Source organism: Falco biarmicus, chromosome 1, assembly GCF_023638135.1.
Source record: "Falco biarmicus isolate bFalBia1 chromosome 1, bFalBia1.pri, whole genome shotgun sequence".
Lineage (NCBI taxonomy): Eukaryota > Metazoa > Chordata > Aves > Falconiformes > Falconidae > Falco > Falco biarmicus.
In genome coordinates, this window is record NC_079288.1 from 35,258,067 (window position 1) to 35,277,604 (window position 19,538).

Here is a 19,538-nt window from a genome sequence, read left to right on the forward strand (position 1 = left end):
ACAAGTGTCAGATTGTGTTCTCTGTTTGTAACACATATTGACAAAAGAAAGTAATACTGTCCAAAGTACATACTCCCCCGATTCTGGATTGCCAGGCTGTAGCAAGCAATTTCTAGGCTACAGGAGTTTGGCTACATTGTCAGCTTTGCTCCTTACCAGCTCAGGGGTTTTACAGCATCTTTGTGCTTCTTTGATTCTCTTAGATGAACTGAAGGAGGGTAGAAGTCTTTCCCTAAGGTGAGTCTAGGCTCTTTTTTTGCTAATAGGTGTAAATAAATAAATAAATAAATTACAGCTGTAACTGAACATGAATATTTCATTTGTGTTTGAAAATGCTTTTTCTCTCACTAATATAGGACCAGTCTTTGCAAGACAGAATTTCTGTTTGGTGTGACAGTGAAGGGAACGGTGCATGATGGATGGGATTTGTCAGACAAAGAATGCACGTGGTAAGACCACTGGTCTTGGTGGAAATTTTCTTTTGGCCTGAATTCTATCTATTGCTCTGTGTATGTAATTTAGCTAAATGGCTGCGATGCTTGTTTGTGTTAGAGATTTGTTACGGTGAGGTAAGTCCAAACAAACTCCATTCAGTCATTAGAATAGATGCTAATCTTAATTTATTATGAAGAAAAGTAAATTGCAAAAAAGATGCCTAAATAAGATTAAAGTCACGATAAGGAAAGCTGCTACTGAGCACAGGGTGAGACCTCTTTCCACTGAATCAGATCATTGAAAACTTGCTACATTTCTGTATTAAAGCTTAAGTGGAATTGTGAAATAATCTTTCTCTTTCAAGCAGCAATATCTGCTTTGTATCACCTACGGAATGCTCCTGTTGGTGAGAAGCTCAGGCAGGTGAGCTTTAATCTGCCTAAGCAGATCAGGCTCCCACTGGTTTGAATTAAAGGGTCATTACGAACAGGGAAAAAATGACTTGTTATGAACATTACGTTTTAAACAAAGTATTTGGTATTCATCGTTTATTATTTTGAGTCTAACCTCTCTGCTTCTCCGCACCATGGCTGCTACAGGAACGGATTTCATTTGTTTATTTAACTTTGTTAACTCACTAATATTGTGAATTCCTTGTACTAAAACATAACTCCACAGAACGCCTGAAAGCTGTTCCAGAGGGAGTGCAGGGCGAGCTGCTCGGGGTGAAGCCGCGTTTCCCGTGCTCCGCAGAACGTAGCGTTGAACTTGACTGTTCAAGGGGAGCCCTTGGGGGGCGATACCCTGGTTTAGGGATGACAAGGAATGCGTTTCCAGGCCGGTTTTTAATCGCTTCGGAAGCCGACGGGTGCCGGGGCAGAGCCCGAGCAGGGGAGCGCAGCGGCCCAACAGGTGGGAGCGGCAGCGCGCTCCGCCGCCGGCGCCCCCTGCCCCGCGCAGCTCCTTTCAAATAACGTTTTCCTTGGCCGAGTGCGCGGCGGGCGTGGGGCGGCAGGGGCGTCCCCGACCGAGCTCGTCCCGTCCGACGCGGCGGAGGCGGGACGCGCCCCCGCGGCAGCGGCCCCCCCACCCCCGCAGCGCCCCGCCGCCCGCCCCGGCGTCGCCGCAGCGCCCTTCCCGCTACCGAGCGCCCCCAGCGGCCCGGCGGGCGCCGCGGCGGCGGAGGGAGGGGCCGGGGGGAGCCCCAAGCGCCGGGCCCCCGCCCTCCGGCGCGCGTCACGTGGGGCGGCGACGGCCAATGGCGAGGCGAGCTGCGCCTGGCGGCCGCCATTGCTGTCAGAGTGGAGAGAGGCAGAGGCGAGTGTGTGAGGAGGAGCGGGTGAGCGGGGCCGCTGGGCGGGCAGCGCCAGGCGGAGGGGGGCGAGGACGGGCAGGGACAGTGCTACCTCTCTGGGCCGGGGCTGCCGCCCGCCGCCCGCAGCACCGGGAGCCCCGCACGGAGCGTAAACAAGGCGGCGGGCAGCAGCGGCGGCAGCAACAGCAGCAGGAGGAGGAAAACACCATCCACCCACAGCCAGCGGCGGCAGCAGCGAGGGGCGGCCGGGCGGGGAGGGGACACGGCCTCCGCCGGCACGCGAGACAGCGCCCCCCGCCCGCCGCCGCCGCCACTGCCCGCGGCCCTCCCCCGCCCCGCCCGGCCCGCGCCCCGCAGGGGCCGCCGCCGGGCCGCGGGAGGAGACCCTCCCCTCTCCTCCCCCTCCGCCGCAACGCGTGCCCCAGCCGGGGGGGGGCCAGACCTGGACGCGGAAGGAGGGCCCCGGGCCCCCCCCCCCTTCTTCTCTTCGCCCCGGCGGTACTGAGGCGGGCCCGGAGGACCGGAGGGGGCTTCCCCCCTGCGCCGCCTGCTGAGGGGGCTCGGACCGAGAGGCCCCCTCGCCCCGCCGGAGCGGGCCGCGCCGCCCGAGGATTACGCGGCTGGCGCCGGGGAGCGAGGCTCGCCCCCCCCCCCCCCGCCTGCGGCGCGCCCCCTGCCGGCCGCCCGCCCCCGCTCCGCCCGCGGCGAGGGGCCGGCCCGCGGCTGCTGCCCCGGCCAGCGCCGAGGAGCGCCCGCTGCTTCTCCCCCCGCGCCGGGCCCGTCTCCTCAGACATGCCCCGCTCTGGCGGCCGGGCTCGCCGAGGATCATGACTGCAGCGGCGAACTGGGTGGCGAACGGGGCCAGCCTGGAGGACTGTCACTCGAACCTCTTCTCGCTGGTGAGTGCCCGGGGGTGGGGAACGGCGGCTTAACCGGGCGCTCTGCCGCGCAGCTGGTTTGCCGGTTGGGTGCAGCTGCCAGGGGCTTTATAGTCGGGGCCCGTGGGGCTGCTCCTCCGCTGGCCCCTCCCCCGGCTCGGCTCCCCGTGTTTATTTTGCTCTTTAACGTGGTTTGCTGCGAGCGCGTGTGTTGCTCTCACAGCTGCGCTCCCCTGAATAGGAGAGCGGAGAGGCAACGGATTGTGTGTCCCCTGCCTGCACTGCCCGCATGTACAACCATCTTCTCTGGTAAACAGTCCTTTCTCCCCGCCTCCCTTGGCACTCCGTGCCCTGGGTGCTTTGTGCCTACTAAACTGGGGGGTGTGTGTGTGTCTCTCACAATGACAAACGCCATTTCAGCAGCAGCAAACAGTCGTGCAGCGTGATTGTCTGTCGGACTTACGCTCTGGGCTCCTGTGACTGCATGTCAGCTGTTGTTAGAGTGTGGTCTTATCATAGATCGTGCTTGGGGGCAAGAGGTAAAAAAACCCCAAACCAACAAACCCCAAACTGTTTAATTTTTTCTTCTGTGAAGTAAAACGGTGGCGGTAAACGTAGTATGCTGGGTAGTGTGTTTGCATAGATGCTGTCTACCCATCTTACTGGTAATTGACAACTTCCTACGCGCATTGCGTGGTTTAATGTGGCAGAAATTATGGTATCAGTTTTGGCTAGCTACAGATTTGTAACTTGAATTTGAAACAAGAAAACAGTTTGTTTCTGTGGAAGGGCAGAATCATTTGGAAATACCTTGCTTTATTTACCTGACACATAGGAACCTTCTCCCTGTTGGCTGGGCAACAGCTGAGCAGAGCGAGAGGACTCTGATCACTCAGAGCCCTCTAGTACTACGAGGGATAATGCCAGAGGGTAGGAAGGACTTTTTTAGTGCATGGTATGAAATAGTTAAAAAATTGTAATGCAAGTTTGGGGATAGCATGATAGGTGGTAGATACCCCCTTCTGCGCATCAGAGCTCTGCCAGAATTGGAGGTGAGTGCATATTGTTCTAACAGAAAGGAAGAGATTCTTTTATTAGCTTCCTTACAGGAATTAAGAGGGGAAAAAAAAGAAAATTAATTAAAAATGCTAATGATGAAGCTTTTTGTTTTATGAATTTTGCCTTTTATTGCCATATGTTTGTTATTTTGCCCCTGTGGATTTGGTTTGTTTAAGTACGTACGTTTGGGTTTTATTTTGCTAGTACCTTTTAAGAATCTGAGGCGAGAGCCCTACCTAGTTGCTTATGCTGCTAGGAAACTGGCCCAGAGATTCTTCTGTGAGAATAAATGCAATTCTTACTTTGTTTTCTTATTGAACTGTTAGATTGTAAGATTTTATCCTATGTTTCTGCCTGATAGCTATTTCTAATGGTTATTAATATATAGCAGTGCTACAACGTATCAAGATGCAGGAACTGTTAAGGTCATTTTGGCTAAGGCTGCTCTTGCCCAGTAACAAAAATAAAGCAGTAAGTGTGCAGGAGACAATGTGTCTGATAGTAAGAGCAAGGTAGCCAATGGTTTGTCCTTTACAGAAGCAGTTGTGAAGTACCCATTTACTAATGGAAAATTGAGTAGTGTGTTTTTAAGAAGTGTAATTTTTCATGTAGTTGCAATCTGCAGATCTGTCACTGGTAAAAATAATTGCTGGCATCCAATTAGCATAAATTATAAAGTGAATTTATTTCTTAGTTATTGTAGTTTGGTCTTCACACACACACACACACACCCCCCTTACTAGACTAGGGAGATGTTAAATTGTAAAAAGGTGTGTAATATCACTGAAATAAGTTTGCCAAAATTCTTTTGCAGGTGGGTTTTATAATAATAATGAATTTAATGTGCAACCCTTTAATCTCCCATGTAATTTTGTGGGAGGTATCCGTACCTGTAATGTGGTGCGATGCTTGAAAATGTAATGTTTTTACTGATTTTTGGCTCTACTTGCAAAAATCAAGTAGTATTTAATTTTATTTTTTTTTAAATACAGTATATATGCAAACTATTAGGGTGACTTGTGTTAGTATTTATGTATCCGTGAAAGATCTTGAGAATGGAAATACTGACTGGAAATATGTGGCCCACACCATTGACCCTTGAACCTCACATTGTCGTATTAATTTCAAAATTTATGAAGTGTTAAAGCTACAGTAGTCTGGATTACTAATTAGAGAAACTTTTGCTAATCATTTACTTCTTCAGAGTAACAGAACAAAAACATGCACAACCTAAATCAGCTGTTGATGGGAATTCATATATTTTTTTTATGAGTGAGGTAGATTATAAATCTTTTTAAACAGATTCTGCTATTAGAAGTTGACTATTTTTTTTACCTCAGGTTTTGGTTTGGGTGTGAATAACAAAGAAATGTTCTTGACTGGAGAATTAAAGCTCTGAAATAATCTACTGTGATTCTGTTTGTTTATGTTTAAATAATATTTCTTCCCACAAACATTTGTTTTGTTTAAGAAGAACGCTATCTCCCCACCCCAGAGAAGCCAGAGCTCTGTGGTGAGCGAGTCTGGTTGCTGTAGTCGTTTGGGTTCATGTAACAATTCATGATTTCTAGCTGCTTTTTCTGTTGACTGTAGACAATCTTTAGAGAGAGGTTAGGTACACTGTTTCTTCTGAATCTTTTTTATGGGAAGTGTTTTCTAAAAGCTTTTTAGTGACTGATTTTCTTTTATCAGAGATGTCCAGAAAGCATAGAGGTCCTTAGAGTTCTTGACTCAAAATATTTCCCAGGAGGGGAAGGCACAGTCTAAATTTAAGGTTTTAAAGTTAGCTTTGAATATCCAGATGCTGAGTGTGATCTCAGACTTGCATAGATGGGTTTTGTGAAGTGTCCCTCAGGACCTGGTGACGCAGAGGGCTGTTGTCTGTATTGTGTGTCACTCCGTACTGAAGCAGGAATCCAGCGCCATTCTAGAAAATGGGTTAATGTTTGTATACTCTGTGAGGCAGAAACCGACACAGACAACCTAGACAAAGAAATCTAGAACTGTGCTCTAAATGTAAAGCATTTTTTAGTAAGATAGGAGCCAATTTGCATACTTGTCATCAGAATACCCCTCAGATACAAACTATACTGGTGTACACAACTAATAGACTTGCTCATTAAAAATATACCTTCTGTTTGAAATTGCTGTTTCCAGCGCAGCAGAAGAAATTATATTTATCTTACCTCTGTTCTTGCATTAGTCAAAATGTCTGCTGCTGCTTTTGAAAAAGAATGTCTGTTTATCAAAACAGTATTTAATAAGGAATTGTTAAGGGCCAGTTTATTTAAATACTCATTAAAAGTTGTCTGATAACTATTTGGAGGCAAAATGTTCTGAGGTAATAGGCTTTGTATTAAAATTTCAGACCCAGCTGGCAAACAGTCTTCCTGTGAATAATCCTTACTCATAAAAGTAGTGTTACTGAAAAATTAATTTGACCTTTCCTGTGAGTAAGGGTTAATCATATGATGGTGAGGGCTTGCGTGAAATGTGAAGATGTTTCCTGAACTGTCTGGCTTAATTGCTGTGGTGGATCCAAAGGCACAAGTCAGTCTGAAAGTTGGGATGAAGTTGCATAACGTTTCATATGCTGGAGCTGGGGGGTGTGTGTGTGTAAGTACAGCAAGGGGTGTCAGGAATGACCTAAAATTTGGAGCAGCTTTCGTGTGGTGAAAGATTAGATACTGTAGGAGTCTTCAGCCTGGAAAAGGCATGATTATGTTCTTGGAAAGTGAGACCTATTTATAGCAGACTTTATAGAAGCTGGTATGGAAGGTGTTGTGAGTACTTGCTTAAATGTGCTGCCAGAAAGGTCCCCTTAGTAGGAATTGTGCCTTTGTTCCAGTCAGTGTTCAAAGGCGAATTTACAAACTGTAAATTAGTCATTGCTGCTGTTAGTTTTTTTCAGTTCGCAAACAGGAACAGAAATTGTTGCCTTCGATCAGTGAGTTTGGTTGTTGTTTTCAGAATGAAACTGAAAGGAGTCAAGGAAATCTGACATGGCACTGGAATTATTTTCCTAAAAGGTTTTTCATGGCATCAGGAAGTGAAGAATGCAGGGTTTGCTGGTGAGGTTCTCTTTGGTGTTGCATAATTGTCAGTAAAGGACTTCATAGTAAATGGTTGATTGCCCAACCAAATCCTTAAGTGGCAGTAAATGAACCAGTAGTTTTTCTTGATTATTGTATTATCACAAATGCAGTGTTCCAAGCGGTAGGCTGTTACTTTGGTGTGCAGGATGTTACATCACTACATAGTAGATATCTTGCTTGTTTGAAATTTTATGTAGGTGTTAATTTATGTGTATATATATTTAAGAAATGGAATTAGCCTCTCAAATTCTCAAAAAGTATTTGATTCTTTAGTTATCTTCAACCTGAATTTTATTAGGTTACAAGATAAAAGTAGAAAAGTGATGTTAGAAAGCTTGCTCACTTCCTGCTAATAAAAGATTTCAGGTTTTAAATCACTTGAGTAGTAGGTTTCTATTATGTCCTGTCAGCATATTGGACAATTTAATTATATCTACTAGGGTGTGAGTTTGAAGAAAATGGACCCAGATTTGCAAAGAGATTGGGATGGAGTGACATTCAGTTAGCTTGCCCAGCTTTGGGAGTGGAATAATGAATCTGCGTTGGGTAACTAACCTTCTCTGAATATTGCACAAAGAAAATCATGTATGCAGGAGTGACATTTGCAGTTGAGGACAAAGCATGCCAAAGAATCTCAGGCTAGCCACTAAGAAATATTTGAGTGAGGTTTTCTTAAATCCTGAATATCTTCTGAATGTACACCTATGCTGGGGCTGTGAATCCTTCCCCAATGACTGTGGTCTGATTTTGGTGACAATGCAAGTCCTCTGATGAGATGGCTGTTGCAAACATCAACGTGATTAAGAAAACACTTAAATGTTAAGCTGATGTAGTTACCTAGGATTTTTTTTTTTTAAATACAGCTTAAGAATCATAATTTTCATTTGCTGTAATACTATCTGAAAACATATATTTCTGGATTTTTCTAAATAATTAATGTAGTATGAACATTATAACCCCAGTTCTCACCCCCCACCCCGCCCACCCCCCGATTCATTTGATCTTGAATTTTTTTCCCCCTTCTGCTTCTGAGAGCACTTCCTCATGTGAATGAGAGTAAAAAAGGAACTCATTAATCCTATATGTAGACCTTTCTTCTATTATTTTCTTTCTTGGCAATATAGTTCTTTCGGAAAAAATCTAAAGAAACTGAAATTTTTGAGCTTCCAGGGGGGATTGTGGTGCATATGAGATATGTGTTGAATGTATTAACTTCGGCCATTAGATGAAGGAATGGATTTTTGTTTTCATTTGTTTATCTAAGTTTTCAAAAAAGTTATGCCTTTGAAAAGGGGTGTATGTGTGCAGCTGCACTGCTTTTTAGATACCAAAACCCCATCAATGTTCCTGGAATGCCATACTTTGTAATGAGTTGATCATCTATGCTTGTTTGAAGCTTTCTGTTTATTGGATGAGAACGCTTAACCTGTTCTCTCCACTTTTCTTTGATCACCCTAGGGAATTAAACTTCCCTCCGGCCCACCCCAGTCTTCACTTTAACATCCTTAGTTGTGGCAGCATCCTTTTATCAGGGTTTGACTAAAATATCCCAGCTCATATCAAGAACATTGCTACAAATTTTCTCTCCCATCCTGTCACTGGGACCATGTTGCACCTTTCTGCATTCTTTCATAGTCTTCTGCTGGTGTTACATCTCCTCAAAGTTATTGTGCTTTCACATCCAAAGCCTTGAGTCCTGTTCCTTCTCTGCTTCTTAGTTTTCACTTGGAACTGACTGTCTCCTGACTCCAATATACACCAGAATCACCAAATTATAAATTGGTATCTCTTGTGTTTTTTTTCTAGCTGTTCCTTTGTATTTGTGGAAGGTTACCAGTTGATGTCTGCAGATGTACTCCACTGTTGTCCTAAAAACCTTTTTCCTAAATTTGTTTGTGGGATCCTACAGACAACCCAATAACACTGAATACATGGTTGGTCTTTTCAGACTGTTGTTAAGGCTGGCAAATATAGTTTTGTATTTCAGATCTGTGTGTATTCATTTGCCATTCTGTGGGTGAGTAATGTGCTTTTTTGTGTAGAGTCTAGGATGGTGGGGTTTCTGACTTGTTGGTGCCATAGTAACACAGATAATATGAAAAAAAAATGCTCTGACTGGAAGCATGCTCATTTGCATATTAACTTGCCAGTTTTAAAAGTACACAGGTGTTTTCAACAGAAGATCCTAAATCAGATCCAAAAGATTTGTTTATATGGAGTATGTATTTATGTGGAGGCATTCTTCTTCAGACCACACTTTTATACCACTTTCAGTTCAAGCTCCCAAGTATTGCTTTAATAGATCCTCTTCCCCTGAGTTTCCTGAATCAGCTGGTAGTTTCAAAGAGAATCCGACTAATAAAAATCTTCTGCCTCTAACAGATTTCGAAATATTACTGAAACATTGTGTTAGGTTCCCTCTGCACAGGGTTGTGAATATACTGCAGGGATAACAGGCCTGTGATAGTAAGAATGACAGCTTGCATCATTTCCTGCTGTGGCTTCAGCTCGTTACAGTGTCTTGCATTGGTATGATCACTATACTGTAAAACGATAATGATGTCTGAACATAAACCACTTTGATACCATATAGTATGTTTAACTTTTCAGATCAGGAGGGTTCTTAGCATTTTACCTAGTAAGATGATGCCTGTTTTCTAATATCTCACAAATGTAAAAGGTTTAAGCGGTCTTTCCTTTGGCTCGTGCTGTGAATTTTGCTTAATTTTGGTAAATCCTGACTCTCAGTCTGTTAAAAAAATGTTATTTCTCATTGAGTCGCATGTGGCTTAATTCATGTTCCTGAGCAGAATTGCAGTAGTGTACAGAAATGTGACTTGAGCCTTCAGTGGCATTCCCTCTTTTGTTTCCTTGAGACAGGAAGTTTTGTGTGTTGCTGTTGAATAATGTGCCCCTAGGCAATATTTACATTTATGTGACTAACACAGATCAGCTCAAATATACATAAAGACCTTGTCCCTATACTAAGGAACGTATTTAAACAGCTTATGAAAACGGAGGAAAATGGACAGTCTTCTAAAATTAATTTCTGGTGTAAGATAGGACATGCATTTGTGTCACTTCTCATTAAGCACTTACCTCAGCTTGCTTTAGTCAGCTAGTGTTGCAGTTTAGTGTACTATTCTTGTTTATGAGAAGAAAATAATATTAATTGCAGAGGAAAAGGCATGGGTTATTTTCCCTTTTTCATTTTTCTCCCTCCCCCTTCACTCTTCTTCCATGCCTTAGTGACCACAAAATGATTCATAAGCTCACATTTAAGCCTGGATCATGGAACTGACCTAGTGAAAAACTTTCTCCCCTTCTCAATCCCTAGCCAGGTCTGTGTACCCCTTATTCCATTCTCTCTCCCTCCCCATCAAGTTTTGGCAGTGGCATGGATTGAAGCGAGATCAAAGTGGCTGTGTAACCACAATCCATGTCTTAGGGAAGGAAATTTAAAGCTTGTTCAGTAAAACTTGATTTACTTTATCTTTTAGCTTTAAAAGAGCTATGCTGTGGTCAGTGCCGTGTTGTTGCCTGTCCTTATAGCTCCATATTTGCTCATAAAATACAATATTTTGAGAGACCAGAGGACTGAAAACAAATTTTAGAGGAAAACTGTTCTTTACCTACTGACCAGGATTGGCAACCATCTGTTTTTTAGTGACACTGCATTCATAGCTGTGAAACCAAGTTTCAAAATGTGTTGGTTTTTTTCAGTATAAAACCATGACTTTTTTCTTACTGGAGTCTCTGGTTTACTAGGAATTCTTAAGTCTAGTCTAGTGTGTCAGCAATCTCTTAATGTCAGGTTTTTGAGTTTCACTTCACGTATAGCCACAATATAACTGAATTTGTAGGTGGTTCTGGGCGAGTTACAAAACTAATTCCAGGAACATCTTGTAGTGACCATGTCAAGTATTTCTACAAAAAAGTAATTTCTTTGCTGACAGACTAGGTTAATTGGTTAAGTTACTTTAGTCTGAATTTGGTGGTTTCATTTTTAGCCCAGTGTTTCTGGTTATTTAATTTTGTTTGTGTATTTTAATAAAATTTTTACATGAATTCTCTTGTGAATTTCAGTAACTTCCTTCTGGCAAGAACTGCTGGATTCTTGTCTTTGCAGGAATGACAGTAAGAAAGCTGGCAAAATGAATCTACATGACCAGTCATGTGGTGGATTTATTTACTACTTTCTATATTACGGAATATTCATATGAAGCAATTCCTGAGGTGGAGGTTTTTTTAAAGGGCTAAGGGATTTTGGCAGACTGCCTAACAATTTGAGCTTTATTTGATGTCACTGGTCAAGACATTGTTGATGTTAAGGAGTCAGGGCTGTCTGTATTTCTGCACTGTTACTACCTTCCTAGCCTGGAACCAGGAATCTGGGCGAGGGTCCATTTGAGCAGACAGCTATTTTGCTTTGCAGGTCAGTGATGGACACATGCATAGAACAATCATGTGAGCTGTTGTTGGTATTCACAAAGCAGTTCTGCTTAGATGTGGTGTACAAAAATGTTCTAGTTCTGAGCTTTTAAATACAGTTTTTTGTGTAAGGGAAGAAAAGGAACTGCACTCTTTAACTCAGTATGCCGAAGTTTACTCTACTTGGGTTGTTACTTCCTCCAGCCTCCCCCCCACCTTTTTTTTTTTTTCTGCCCATATGTCAGATTACTTGGTTTGGGAAACGTCTGATAGTCTATTGTATGACTGATGTTTGACGTTTCCTTCCTCCAGTTTAAAAAAAAAAAAAAAAAAAAAAAACAACAACAAATTAACAAAGTTAAAGTTGGGGGAAGAGAAAAGATTCCTTTGTTTACTTGCAGATTTGCTTTTATCATCTTTTTTTTATCTGCTGGACAACTTTTCTGTAAGGGTTTGTCTTTTGGGGTTTTTTTTGTTTTTCTTCTAATTTGGAAAATGGGCAGTTAGTTCTGATTCTGTCTTTTTGAAGGGGACTTGCAAACCTAATCGTTCACCCTGTCTTTTTGAATGAGGGAGGGATTCTTTGGCTAGCAAGTTGCACATTTGTTAGCTTTCTTTTGTGTGCTATCTAGTGTGAAGTGGTAGTTATTTTATTATCTGTTCTCAACCATCTACTCAGAAGTTAAAATATAGTTGGTTCCCTTTTGTAAAGAAACTGGCTAAAGCGTTATCTTTTAGCAGGCTCTGTAAAATACTGTTGGTAACCTGACCTGCAGGGTGGTTCACTACCTAAATGTAGGGTTTTCTAAAATGAAAAGATGTTCAAACCCTTCTCTCTCTTTGTCTTGGGAGATGGCATTTTGCTTCCAGGCATTGTATGCTTCCATTGGATACAGCCTGCCTGGGTGTATATTCAGTTCAGACATGGGTAAGCTTATTCCACTTCTTCCCCATAAAACCACCCAAAACAAATAAAAATAGACCACGTCTTGTTTTTAAATGCTTTTGCCTGCGTTGGCTATACTGGGTAGGTATGTTCTGCAAGTACATGGATAGGTCTTGCGTAGTAGCATCCTCTGAAAGGGATTCCTACCTGTTTGGCACCAGTGTTGATGTTCAGATTGGCTTTTCAGTTTCCCTTTCTCATGCTTGGTTGTGAGACTGTAGCAACTTCCCATTTTATGTGTCTGTATTGGTGCAAAACCCAGTAAGTACAGGCGTGTAGAGGTGCACATCTATGTGAGTTTCAATCACGTGCTGACCTGAGAAGATGTTGCTGCCATCTTTCAGTTTCCTCATATTTTTGTGTTGAATATATTTTTTACTCAAAAAGATCTTCTCAAGTAATGGCTAAATCACAGCCCTTTGGCTTCCAGCCATGTTTATCATATTCTCTTTTTACATCTCTGTCTGATGAACTTAGTTACAAACTTACTTATAGTGGAAGAGAGCTGATGAGCCAGGCACCAGTTTGGAACAGTGTACTGATATTTGCTGAACCAGTTAAGGGACTGGAGACTTGGTAACCAAAGCTGTTCACTGAAGGTTAAAGAAGTTGATGTAACTCAAAAATGCCTTTTTTTTTCTTTGTTGTTTTTATAATTAATTTTTTTACAAGTTCCTGGAGTTGTTCCTGGATGACTGTTACTGTTTTAGTGATGGATGTTTGGTACTGACTTTAAGGATGGCAGATCTGAGAGCTATTTTGAGGGTGATCATTGATGATGCTCCTCATGGGCTGATAAATACTTCAAAGATGCCAGTATGGTACCTCATTAGTTAAATGACAAGGCACAGGAACAGCTTTGTTGAATCAGAACAAAAGTCCATCACAGTGTCTTGTCTAAACGGTAGCCAGCGGTTGTTTGGCCTGCTAGATTTAAAGAAGCATTTTGTGGGTGCCTAGCAGCTGTCAAATTGATATGTTGTCTGTGCCAGCAGCCTGTATTACATGGCTTTTTGTATTTGGGAAGTCACTTAGAGGCTTGCCATGGCTGCTCATAGAAAAGGTGCAATTTTTGTGGGAGAAAAATAGGGGATCCAAAAGATGTGCTGCAAAAGTGTGCTCCCCCCTGTAAACAATAGCATTTTGCTGGAGAAAGAGATGAGTAGGTCAAGGACATAGTAATACTTCCCTTCAATAATCTCCCAGGCTCTATATGTATTTGGTTGAGAGACCTCTTGAACCAGGTAGGTATTTAATAGGTGACTTTTAAACTAGTACCCAAGTTTTTATCCTGACACACAAAGGTCAGCCATCTCATTTTAGTCTTGCATTCTTCTAATTTAATTTGATACTGGGTAGACACCACGAGCAGCTGTTCTCTAGAGACCTTCATAGTTTCCCTTTTAGACCAAACAGTCCTAATTTGTTGTATGTAAAATGCACTTTTTGACCATTCTTGTAATTTTTTTCCTGTTTTCTCTACTTTTTGATGTGGCAAAACAAGAACTGCAGTTAGTGATGAGGGTGCACAGCTATAGGTGAATCCTGGTGGCCTAACAATTTCTGTGTCACCTTCTGTTTCTTTCACAAGAATTTCTACCTTTTGTTTTTGTGTTGCCAACCTGTTTTTGCAGTGGACTTTAGGAAGATACTGTTTCTCTTCCAGTAGGTCAGCATGCACTCATTTTCCTTCCATCTGCTGTGTTTTGTTTTAACCTTTTACTATAGTATTTAACCTTGAAGTTCTGTGATGGTTGGGGTACATACCAGCAATTTGGGCCCTTTTATCAGATTACTCAGATTCTTCTATGCTTGCCGCTCAGAACTTTGTTGGTAGCTTCTGCATCTGCCAGAACTGCTGAAATTCAAGCATTAATATTGGAGTCCTTTCATATTTTCCACTGGGAAAGATGTTGAGACTAGTCTGACTTTTGTTTCTTTGAAACAATTTGTTAGTCTTCCTGGCTGCCTCTGCTTCCACATAGGCAGAATCACACTGACATCTAGGAGACTCAGACAAAAATTCCTCATTTCTGTCATTACTGTTTACTTTTTAGGCATAACAGCTCATGCTATTAGGTTGTGGCTTCTAATAATGGTATATGTGGACTCTATTTTGGAAGTATCTTGGTTTTTTGGTCCTCAGTGCTATGATACAATGACTCAGATGTCCCCAGGTACAGAAGTCCATCAGGAAGGTATCTGATAATAGGATTTTGGTTACATCTAAATCCTTCACTGAGACTTGGCAAAGATAAAAGATGACATACAAATGCCCTGATGCTGTTGCTTGTCACAAACAGTTCTGAAGTATAGCATTTAGATAATATGTTCCAGGGGGTATGAAGAAAGAAAGCAGCATGGTATGAAGAGATCTATCCAGTTTGAAAGTAATTTTAAGCATGCTTGCTGCATGCAGTGTTGTGCTCGGTTTCTTGTTGGTTTTAAGAGCAAATGAACAACAACAAAAGGTAATTTTTTCCATCCTTCATTTTTAAGCTTGTTAGTGACTGTCCTTTATCCTTTTTTTTCTCAGCCACTTGACTGTGTGCTTATACAAGGAAAGGTTTAAAGTCAAACATGTCATTCTGCTATTGATCGGTTGCATATTAAGAAGAATGATGCTCAACTCAGCTGGTTGTTCAGCTCTTTGAAGCACCAAGCATGGCAGTTTTCCTGTTGGCCACGGGAGGCCCATTTCAGAAGTAGATTTTTTTGGGATGCTATTTTTTTCCATTTTGAATTCAGAGTATGAAAAACTTTGAAGGACTTGGTTGATGCAGTTATTGCAATGCTTGTCTGCCAGTCGCTTAGCCTAGCAGAAATGTCATTTTGAAGCTGAGCCATGGCTCATTCAGTGCATGATAAGGCCTCTCTTTACTGCCATATGGTTCCTCCCTTTTTAAGGGGCAGAAGGGATAAGCCCTGAGGGAAGGGAACACCAAACATTCCCTGCTTTTTTAAAATGGATAGGATAAAGACGAGAATGTTAATATGTAGTTTAGTAAATGATCTGATTTCAGAAGGCTACACAGGGTTGAGATGGTTGCTTTGCTTTGTTTTGTTTTTTTTTAAATCAAGGGAGTTATAGACCCAGGAGTAAAAGATAAGAGAATGTCTGTGTGCAGGTGCTTGTTGCTGCTTCAGTCTTACTGTAGAAAGTTGGGCTATCCAAATAGGAATCTTTCTCAGAGTGTCAAAATAATATATAGCTATGAAGAAAACTATTTTTTTTTTAGTTAAGCAATCTCCTCTCTTCCTTGATGTGTTTTTTGCCTCTGTTCTTTGGATTCACTTGACAGGAACTTAGACAGATGTTACTAAATATTTCATTTCAGTGGGAGTAGGGGACAAAAGTTCTTGTCAGGGTGTGTGTTTGTCTCTCCCATAAGCTCCTTTTGGTACAGAATATTTTTCAGTCCTCCTGTCTTCGTCCTCTTCGTCCTTCCTCCTTAGTGAGGGGTATCAAGATGACATAAATTTTATCTGGTATTTAAATGGCTTGAGTAGAGTGTGAAATGATATTTTGTTGCTGTGTGAGGATGATGTAGTGAAATGAAATGTTGTAACCAAAACAGATGGTGCTAATCTTGAATCTGTCTGCAAGATCTTATAGCATTTAATTAAAACGGTGGTGTAATTCCCATGACACCTTTAACTACAACTTAAATTCTTGGACTATGAACTAAGGGCTTTCTCACACAGATTTTTACTCATGTGAGTAGTCCTTAGTATGAGTCTCTGGTGGCTTCAGAATAGCTACTTACTTGAATGAAGCTCTTTAAGAAGAGATTCTAATAAAACTGGCAAATATATATACATGTGTATATATATATGTATATGGCATTTACATTTTTTTATATTCCAATTTGAAACATAAATTGTAGACTAAAGACACTTAGCAACTACAGTATCCTACATAGAAGCAAACAAAAATCTAGATTTGAGAAATTGCTTAGATTGTGCCTGATGTCAGAGGCTGGTAAATAGTGTTTTAAGGTACTGTGAGCAACTTAACCTCTTCCCCTTGGTTAGAAGGGCAAATGCTGAAAGGTTTTTAATTATTATATTCCTTTGGTTAACTGAAACTTGTTTGTAGAGGTATCTGACTTAAATGGTGAGGTGTGGTTTTGTTTTGTGTTTTACCTTACTTCTTTTCTTAAGAGAATTTAGAGAAACTTATGTTTGAAGCACTGTGCAGACCTGAGTTTGAGTAGCACCTTTAGACAGGGAATTGGGAAGTATTTTTTATACCTGGTTTTCGTTTCGTTTTGTTTCAGACAGGAGAACTGAGATAGATAAAATGACCTGAACGATGTCATGTTGAAAAATTGAGAAAGTCAGGGTTGGAGCTGAAGGCCTGTGTGGTAGACGTCTAGATTTTTATTTTTTTAACTCATAAGACCCTTCAAGCCTTTTGTGTAGATCTTTGCCTCCTTTCAAGTATATCTTTCCTATTTTGGAAGTACTGAGGTACCGATTTTCTGGAGGCCTGAATGTGCCTTAGCTTTTCTCACCTTTCTGTACTATATGAAGCAGGAAAAATAACATATGATTATATAATTTTAGCCGTTCTTTTTAATGTAGAGAAGAAGTACAATAATACAGAAGTAACTCTAGTTTACACTTTGTGTGCCCAAATACAACAATTTCTCAAACTTTAGATGCTCTGCCTTTTTCTGGTTCTGCTGTGTCTGTATTCTTGTATAAACTCTCCAGTAGAGCTTTGTGTATTGAAATGGGTGGAATTACTCAAGTCTTCTGGAGATGTTCATTTAAAAGTGGTCTGTCCATTTCCCTTACAACATATATAGTCCAAAAAGCATTTGGTGGGGATGAGGAAAAAAAGAGGAGGTGGAAGATGTGTTTTGTTTGTGTTCCATCTGTGAGGACTGCAGAAGAGGAAAATAGTCACAGTGGCTACACAGCACTAATTATATCTTCAGGGTTGCTGGTAGCATGCCAGAATCAAGTTGTGCAGTGTGAAATGTTACTGGGGAATTGTGATTTTTAGCAGCCTAAACGCTGCCAATGTGAATGGAGCACTAGGAGATCAGCAGAAGACCCTTCCTGCCTGTCTGTTATTCTGATGTAAGCCTGAGGGAGGAAGAAGAATCAGAGCTTAGGTTTTATTTCTACTAGGAATTTACGGTTCTGGATGCTGTCCTGGAGTTAAAATGGCAACAGCCCTCAGCTGTTGCAGATAGATTCAATGGTGTCTGTATTTAGAGCATCAGACTAATGGTAGTAAAAGAAAGTGCTAATTTGCTTTCTGTCTTTCTTCTGCTTGCTTGTGTGTATAGGGGATATCAGAGGTTTGAATACTCTTAGTTCATTTGTTTTGAAGCTGTTTAACTGTGAAGACAGTCACCTAGGTGGAAGGAAACCTGTGTTTGCAGTCCTTTTCAAAGGACTATAAATGACATTCAGTGGCCATGTTTCCGAATGAAAGCCTTGGCATGGCTGTTTTCATTACTGCCTATCTCTTGGTTATGTTTTGGGTGGTTTTAGATGCCTATATGGAGTTTTGACATTTGAATGCACTCTGCTACCCTGATAGCTGATTTTGAATACATCAGAAACAGATCTTTCTGTGTCTTGGGAATTTTACTGTAAAAAGTTGAATCTTAGTAAAGATTTTGGATAGTACTGTTAAACAGAGAGATCTGATTTCTGTTTCCTTACAGGCTTAGCCCAGTGTATTTAGAGTGGGCAACTTACAAACGCTTTATTCTGTGTCCAATCTCAGTTAACTGAATTTAGAAAAAAATAAATTTTTAAAAGGCCCCTCTTATCTGAGTTCAACCCTTCACAGTCCTCCAAAACATATGTTCCTTTAGAAACCAAAGCAAAGGTCTCTTGTGTTACGCATGATTTACTAACAATGTTGGTTAATAGTATGTAATTCTAAGTTCTTTTTTTTGTCAGGCTTTTTAGTGTAAAGAACATTGTAGCAACCATAATAAGCTAAGACTACACATATGGGAAAAGATGCAAGAAACATAATAGATTACATCGCCTGGCAAGACTTCTGCTTTGTTCTGTATTCATTTCTAACCAGCCGTAAGTAAAATGGCATGGTTACAGTTTTGTCCTCAGGTTAGCGATCTTGGTTTTTATCTCAGTGAGTATTTCAGGCTGCTTTAAAACCAGGAGCCTTACTAAAAAGAGCAGCTCTACACTCCCTGACCTGCTTTGCTGTCTGCTGTCTTACTGGTACAAGCATCTTTGTGGCTATGTAATGAATTGGGTATAGGACTAATCTGAGTAGGGGGAAAAAGTTTAATGTAATATTTCTGATTTTTAGTCAGTTCATTTCTGTGTGAATCCATGCAAACAGCAGCACTGCGGTAAAGTGGAAGTAGTGGTAAAGCCAGGAGCAGGTGACTGATGCAGCGAAGGCAGGCCAGTCCAGCACTGCTTTTGGCACCAGTGCTTGCTTGTGTTGGTTTAAGGTGTACATTAACAACAGTCTCTGTGTGCAATTTTAATGTTCTGTTTTATCTGATTGGAGCTGTCACTGAAAGGGGAGATCCCACTCCACTGCTGCTCTCATCTGTGTGTTCTCACTCCTGTCTGCTCTAGTGATTATGTGGCTGCAGGGTAAGCTGTCAGTGTGCTGATCTGATAGATGTTTTTCGTTCTTTTTGTTTCTCATCTTTAAATTGGTGAACTGGTTCCAACCAAACCCATTCACCTAATGTCTGCATGATCACCAGATCTAGTGTCAGACAGGGAGATGGAAATGCGTGGCTGGGGATGAGGGAGAGGCTGCCATTTTGGTAGCAGCCTGTGTTTGCTGCTGATTAAGCATAGATGAAACCGCGTTTAGTTCTTCAGTGCAGTCACCAGAACCATAGGCCATTGGCTGTCTTGTCTGTAAAAACCTTGCTGCAGAATGAGCCCTTTTAAAACTAGTAATGTTTGTTTCTTTAAATAAAGTATTTTTTAAAAAAAAAACTTCATGTGGCTGCAGATGTTTTCCCTATAGTGTGTTAAATACTTTACACAAAATATCTGTAGAGGCATAGAATATATGTAAGTGTTCCTGGTGCAATCTTCTCTTGTGTGCTACTTCTGGATTCAGATCTTCTTTGAATTCAGTTTTAATTAACATGAGGACAAAATATAGAAGTTCTGAGGATTAGTATTGATGCTTACCTATTAAAAATTTAAACAGAAACAGACATATCCAAATAAATGCACTGAATCACATTTCTACAACTTTGACCAGGAAACGGTGTGTGACTTCTCATTTTATGCTGCTACTAAGTTCAAAACCCCTAGTACTTGTCTCTTCTTAAGAGTCACTTTCTGTGCAGGTGGTCACTAGTGATCCTGGTTAGCTCTAGTAGCTTGTTAGTCCTCATAGACTGTAG

At 41.6% G+C, this 19,538-nt stretch overlaps 1 protein-coding gene across 2 annotated transcripts in view; it reads left to right on the plus strand.

The window, feature by feature from the left end:
* The first annotated feature begins 356 nt into the window (after nt 1–356).
* Nucleotides 357–19,538, plus strand: part of MED13L (mediator complex subunit 13L) — a 203,300-nt gene continuing 184,118 nt past the window's right edge. The window contains exon 1 of one of the 2 annotated variants that reach the window (XM_056326727.1): nt 357–449. In XM_056326727.1, the coding sequence (XP_056182702.1) occupies nt 420–449 (30 nt within the window). In that variant the 5' untranslated portion in view covers nt 357–419. Of the gene's footprint in view, nt 450–2,424; nt 2,650–19,538 lie in introns of those variants that run through there. The other variant, XM_056326726.1, reaches the window with a different exon arrangement.